At 36.2% G+C, this 6,890-nt stretch overlaps 1 protein-coding gene across 6 annotated transcripts in view; it reads right to left on the reverse strand.

The window, feature by feature from the left end:
* Positions 1–6,890, reverse strand: part of HEATR5A (HEAT repeat containing 5A) — a 131,744-nt gene that overhangs the window by 105,631 nt on the left and 19,223 nt on the right. For 5 of the 6 annotated variants that reach the window (XM_017537606.2, XM_017537609.2, XM_017537608.2 and 2 more), the window contains exons 1-2: positions 4,494–4,625; positions 2,849–2,957 (exon numbers count right to left, since the gene is read on the reverse strand). In XM_017537606.2, the coding sequence (XP_017393095.1) occupies positions 2,849–2,863 (15 nt within the window). In that variant the 5' untranslated portion in view covers positions 2,864–2,957; positions 4,494–4,625. Of the gene's footprint in view, positions 1–2,848; positions 2,958–4,493; positions 4,706–6,890 lie in introns of those variants that run through there. The other variant, XM_017537605.2, reaches the window with a different exon arrangement.

Genomic DNA, 6,890 nt, shown 5'->3' on the forward strand with positions numbered 1-6,890 from the left:
AAAAAAAAAAAAAAAAAAAAGGCAGGGTCTGTCATTTCTGCCATTTACTAGAATTTACCAGATAGGACCTTGGGCAAATCTGTTTCTTCACTAAAAAAATAGAGGTAATAGTGCCTACCTTGTAGGCTGTTCTAAGGAATCAATGAGTTATACATGCAAAGTGCTTACAACAACCCCAGACATACAACAGATGCTCAATAGATTTGGTAGCGATGTTATTTTGTTATCATTTTTTGGTTGGAATAGTTTAACTCACAATTTAAAAGTCTTGGAATTTGAATTTTTAAAAACCTAGGTTTGAACTTCTCTGTGACCCTCAGTAACTTTGTGACTTTAAATTGTTCTTACTTACTTCCTCATCTATAAAATGAGGGTAAGATAAACCTCATGGGTAAACATTCACCACAGTGCATAGCACACAGTAAACACTCAAAAAATTGCAGCTGCTTAGCTGGGCACAGTGGCTCACACCTGTAATCTCAGCACTTTGGGAGGCCAAGATGGGCTGACTGCTTGAGCTCAGGACTTCATGACCAGCCTGAGAAACATGGTAAAACCCTAACTCTACAAAAAATACAAATTTTAGCCAGGCGTAGTGGTGTACACCTCTAGTCATAGTAACTTGGGAGGCTGAGGTGGGAGGATGGCTTGAGCCTGGGACACAGAGGATGCAGTGGGAGGCAGAGGGTGCAGTGAGTTCAGATTGTACCACTGAACTTCAGCCTGGGTGACAGTACCAGACCCTGTCTCAAAAAGAGAGAGAGAAAAAAGAAAGAAATAGTAGCTGCTTATTTTATTAATGTTTTACTAAATGCCCCAAATCATATTTATATCCCAGGAAGTTATGGCCACTGAAGGTAGATAAAGTTGGAGGAAGACAAAGATCAGCGTCAAGAATCATTTCATAGTAATACCATTAAAAGGCACTTAAAAGTCATAGGTAAACATAATAAAATGGTGCTAACAAGAAACTTCTGAACTTAACTTTTATTCCAGTTTCAAATGTTGTGTATCACTGGTGGGTGTGAATCTCTCTAAAATGCTGTGATACCTGATCAACTAAATCAAAGATCAAAAGTAGGGGATATGGCTCAAGGATGTTACTTAAAAAAATTTTAAAAATAGGGAAGCAACAAAATACTTATCAATAAAACATTTTTATAACTATACAGTAATCCTCTATTAACCACGGAGCCTAAAGAGTGTTAAAACTTAACCAGTGGAATTAGGAGGAAGACAATTTTTTTTTTTTTTGAGTCTGAGTCTCACTCTTGTCTCCCAGACTGGAGTACACTGGCGCGATGATCTCAGTTCACTGGGTTCAAGCAATTTTCCTGCCCCAGCTGCCTCTTGAGTAGCTGGGATTAGAGGCGTGAGCCACCGCACCCAGCAAGGAGGAAGAAAATTTAAAATGGATATATCTCAATAAATAAAATGTCTTACTATCTGCTTTTAAATAAAACCAGATTTATAGGTGTTAAAAATCTCCTTAATCATTTTCTTCAGTCTTTTGGGAAACTATTGCTGAGAAGTGATCTGATGGGCAAATTTTCTCACCAGTTTTACATTAGTCTTCCCTTCTGAAAGTTCTTGAATCAGCTACATCCTTCTTAAAATTTAACCTATTTTTTATTGGAATTTTCCCATGTTTTGCCTTGTTACATTTTAAAAAAATGTGTGACTGTCCAACCAACATTTCTATAAATTACTTCAGAGCTGTTTTCTAGATGACTTTTGTAAATAAAGTAACAAGAGTAACCAGTGTGATGTTTTTAGATTTTTTTTGTTTAACGCGTATTTTTTAAGCAATAGGGTCTTGCTCTGTCACCCAGAATGGAGTGCAGTGGCATGACCATAGCTCACGGCAGCCTTGAACTCCTGAGCTAAAGTGATCCTCCTACCTCAGTCTTCTGAGGGGCTAGGACTATAGGTGCTCACTACCATACACCAACTAATTTGTGTTTTTGTAGAGACAGGGTCGTCCAATGTTGCCCAGGGTGGTCTCAAACTCCTGGCTTTAAGTGATCCTCCTGTCTCAGCCTCCCAAGTAGATGAGATTACAGGTGCAAACTGCCATGTCCATGTCTTTACATATAAAGGTGCGAAGTTGTCCTTATATACTGGGACCACAGAATTAAACCTTTTGCTAAACAAACATATACAGTAAATGCTTTAATTTCAACACCAGTAAAACTACAGATGGCAAGAGATTATAGTATCTTAGTATCTTAGAAGTCAAATGAAGAGATATTCTCAAAAACAAAAGGTGTTCCAGAGTAGTAAATGACACAAATATTTAAATGAGGAAGACATGGTTAAAAATACACTCTGTTGGCAATTAAAAGGTCATCTGGAGGTCATCATCCACAGCCTTTCCCCTCGGATTATATTCCTTACTACCTTCGGATGCTAGTACAGTAACTCATCTATCCATAAGGTAAACAGTGTTTATCAACTATGTAGTCCCCAGTGACAAGCTCTTGTGGTGATGCCAGTAAGTACCATCAGACAGAAGAGATGGAGTAAGAGAATGCCAGTAAGTACTATCAGATAGAAAAGGCGGAGTAAGAGAATAGTGCAGGGATGGGCCTATCAGTGGAATACCTTAGTTTTCGCCCACTTGGGTTTATATGAATACATGAAAATCTACTGCATTACTATTTTTCTAACAGGAATTAAATATACAGAGTACATACTGTGTATCACCTAGAAACATTTAATTTACAGGTATATTTACATACATATCTATGCATGTCTGTTATATGTAAAGCTCTTTTAATTGCTCAGGAAAGCATAAACCAATAAAATGCTGTCTTTTCATTCTTTGGCTGAACTTGTAGTTACTTACCTCTGCACTCTTCATAGCTTTAAGAATATTCCCCACTGTATCAGTAAAGGTGTTACCCAGTATTCTACCCAATTTCTTGTACAAGGAACCCAAACATACCACAGCAGCACTGAAACAACATTTAAATTTTAAGTTAGTCACAGCTGAAAAAATAGGAATAAAAAAACATTAGAACAAGGATAACTATTGAAAAATTTCCCCCATTCCCTTGGTTGTCTTTTCATTTTCTTTGTATTATCCTTTGAAACACAACATTTTTAGTTGTAATGAAGTCTCATTTATTTTTTGTCAGTTCTGCTTTTTGGTGCTTTATCTAAGAAACGCTGCCTAAGCCAAGGCCAAAAAGATTTACCCCCATGTTTTTTCTTATGAGTTTTATAGTTGTAGCAGTTACACTTACATCTATGATCAATTTTGAGTTAATTTTTTCCATATGGTATGATAGAAGGGTCAAAATTCATTCTTTTGCATGTGGACATATAGTTATACCGGCATCATTTGTTGAAAAGTGACTATTTTAAATTTTACTTTGAAAGGATAAAATTTCCAAGAATCTATTCTGTGGTTAAATCCTAAGGCATGACACTTAACATGAACATGAAATAATTATACTTTCAATAATAAGGATGTATCAATCTGTGATTACTCTACTACTCAGCCCAAAGATTCCACACCCTCAAATTTGTTACAAAACAAAATTCTGCAAAATATTTCAACAGAACTAAGCTACACATATTAATCAAAAGATAAGCTTAAAGATAAAAATGAAAACAATATATAATGTTCTTATCAAGTTTGAAATCTGAAAACATTATGGGGGAATACATTCTGTTATTGTTATAAGGTAAAAATTAGACCAACAGAAACTATAGAATTATGACATGGTGGCCAGGCGATTTGGCTCACGCCTGTAATCCTAGCACTTCGGGAGGCCAAGGCAGGTGGCTCACTTGAGGTTGGGAGTTTAAGACCAGCCTGGCCAACATGGTGAAACCCTGTATCTACTAAAAATACAAAAATTAGCTTGAAGTGGTGGCATGCACCTGTAGTTCCAGCTCCTCAGGAGGCTAAGACAGGAGAATCGCTTGAACCCAGGAGACGGAGGTTGCAGTGAGCCAAGATCACGCTACTGCCACTCCAGCCTGGGCAACACAATGAGATTCTGTCTCAGAAGAAAAAAAGAAATACTATATGGCTCATTGCCTTTGTAAAAATAACAGGTAATAAAATGAACCAAATCCTACAGAGAAAGAAACTAAGCTGTTCTTTCTAGGATCTTAGAAGAATACTTTTCTACATGAAATTTATTATCAATTTTTATGATTAAGAATGAATAAATTGTAAAAGCATCCAAAAACGTGAAGAATTTAAAATATCTTTCTTAAATACTCAACTACTAAAATTTTAGGAAGATGTTTTGAATCTCAAATCTAGACTTCAAATATGTCTAAAGTATTTGTAGAAGAATTGTTTCTCAGCAATCAATATGAAAAGTGTTAGTTTCTTTAAGTTATATTTTAAAAATGGGTAAAACTGAGTTTGCATTCAGTTTCAAAGAAATTGTCAAGTACCATGGGTCCTTCACAAAAATGATACAACAGGAAGTAATATTTTGTTTTCTGTTCTGTTTTAATGTTTCACTTACAGCTTAGTGGGAAGATAACTTGGAGAATCATCTTTGCTACGAATAAGATCATTACATTTATCGATTGTCTCGTAAACAGAGAATGTGTCTCCAATACTATAAAGTATGGCTAGATTCTTAGCAAGGAGTTTGCGGGTAGGTGGCCCTGGGGAGCTATTCAACAAGGAGAGGAGTTGTTCAACAAGAGTCTTCTGTTTCTCCTTTACATCATTCTAGAAAAGATAACACAAAGACAATTCAAAGTCAATATAATTATACGTGATCCTCTAATATAATTTTTCTTTCATATATTTAAGAACTAAAAAGGCCCTTGAAAAATACAAATTTGCCATGTGCGGTGGCTCATATCTGTCATCCAGCACTTTGGGAGGCTGAGGCGGGTGGATCACAAGGTCAAGAGATTGAGACCATCCTGGTCAACATGGTGAAGCCCAGTCTCTACTAAAAATACAAAAAATTAGCTGGGCATGGTGGTGTGTGCCTGTAATCCCAGCTACTCAGGAGGCTGAGGCAGGAGAATTGCCTGAACCCAGGAGGCAGAGGTTGTGGTGAGCCAAGATCACGCCATTGCACTCCATCCTAGGTAACAAGTGCAAAACTCCGTCTCAAAAAAAAAAAAAAAAAAGAAAAATACAAATTCATTTTGACTAGAAGTTACAAATAAGTTGGCAGCACGGTCATTATGACAGACTAACAGGTAGTTTGTTGCCCTGCTAATAACTCCAAAAATCCCTCTAAAAATTCTGAACCACATTATACTATAATATCTGTTAACAAATATAAAGGCTCTATTAATTCTAAATCTTTCTACTTTTGTTTGAAAGGCAGAGGAAATTTGTATTATTTTTAATAGAGACAAGGTGATATGGTTTGGCTCTGTGTCCCCACCCAAATCTCATGTTGAATTGTAATTCCCATGTGTCAGGGGAGGGCCTGCTAGGAGGTGAAAGAATCATGGGGGTGGATTTCCCCCATACTGTTCTTGTGATAGTGAGTTCTCACAGGATAAGATGCTTTAAAAGTGTGTGACACTTCCCCCAAACCCTTCCGGCCACCATGTGAAGAAGGTTCTCACTCTCCCTTCGCCTTCTCTCTTGATTGTAAGTTTCCTGAGGCCTCCCAGTCATGCTTCCTATTAAGCTTGCATAACTGTACATTAATTAAACCTCTTTTCTTCATAAATTACCCAGTCTCAGGTAGTTGTTTACAGCAGTGTGAGAACAGACTAATATACAAGGTTGCACCATGTTCCCTGGGCTAGAGTGCAATGGCTACTCATAGGAGTGATCATAGTGCTGCACTTACTATAGTCTCAAATTCCTGAGCTCAAGCAATCCTCCTGTCTCAGCCTACCAAGTAACTGGGTCTACGAACATGCATCAGCATGCCCAAATCTGTATTTTCAACTACAGAACCGGAGTTATTAAGCCTACATCTCCCCCATATATATCTGCATAAAGCAGTAACCTATATCTATAACCAGAGCTGACCTTGTAATGGTTACCTGTTTTATTCAGATCTGTTCCTAAGTGTAACGCAATTTTCTTTTTGCAAGCTTATGTGTATAAATGTTAATAATGTTATTTCATTTTCCTTGTTTACTATCTGAATAAGGAGTATACAGTATCATTACAAAGCTAATGGTATTCAGGTGCTGACTGAGGCCTACCACGATAAAATATTTGTTAGTATACAGAAATTTGTCTTTTGTTAATTTTTTTCCCCACATCTAGAAGTTGCTTTTATTTCTTTCTCTCTTAAAGATCAGCAAACTTGTCAAATATTTGATAACTAGAGTCACATAGCTCCCTGTTGTCTTAGAACAATAATGTGTTTAGAATGCTATTATTTTAAATTCACAAATAAAATGTCTTTTGTTAAATTCTAAATGTCTCCATGAATAGTGTTTTTGTACCACGTCTGCATTGCATAAAGTACTGTGATTATGTAAAAAAAAGTTCATATTTTTAGGAGATGTATGCTAGCAGTAAAGTACCACCTCAATGGCTTAGTAAATTAATCAACCAAACATGGGAAAATGTTAATTGCTGAATGTAGGTAAAGGGCATGAAAGATCAGTTTTCCTTTTTTCTACTCATGTCATAAGCTTTTAAGAGAGAATCTGTTTAACCACACGCTCTTGAATTCATACACCTTAAGTCTTCATACCTTTTTAAAGTAAAACTCCCACTACATTGTTTAGCACTATACTATACCAGGGCTTTATGTACATGGAGGAACACAGATGCAGAGAATAAAAGAAACAAAGTATAATAAAAAGTAGTTGTTGTTTCGTATATTTTAAAAGTAATACCAAAAATATTAGCTAATTTTTCTGCTTTTCTGAATAGCGAAAACTTCTTATAACAGTAAAAATTCTTTTTTTTTTTTTTTTTT

Source organism: Cebus imitator, unplaced genomic scaffold (genome assembly GCF_001604975.1).
Source record: "Cebus imitator isolate Cc_AM_T3 unplaced genomic scaffold, Cebus_imitator-1.0 Scaffold104, whole genome shotgun sequence".
NCBI lineage: Eukaryota > Metazoa > Chordata > Mammalia > Primates > Cebidae > Cebus > Cebus imitator.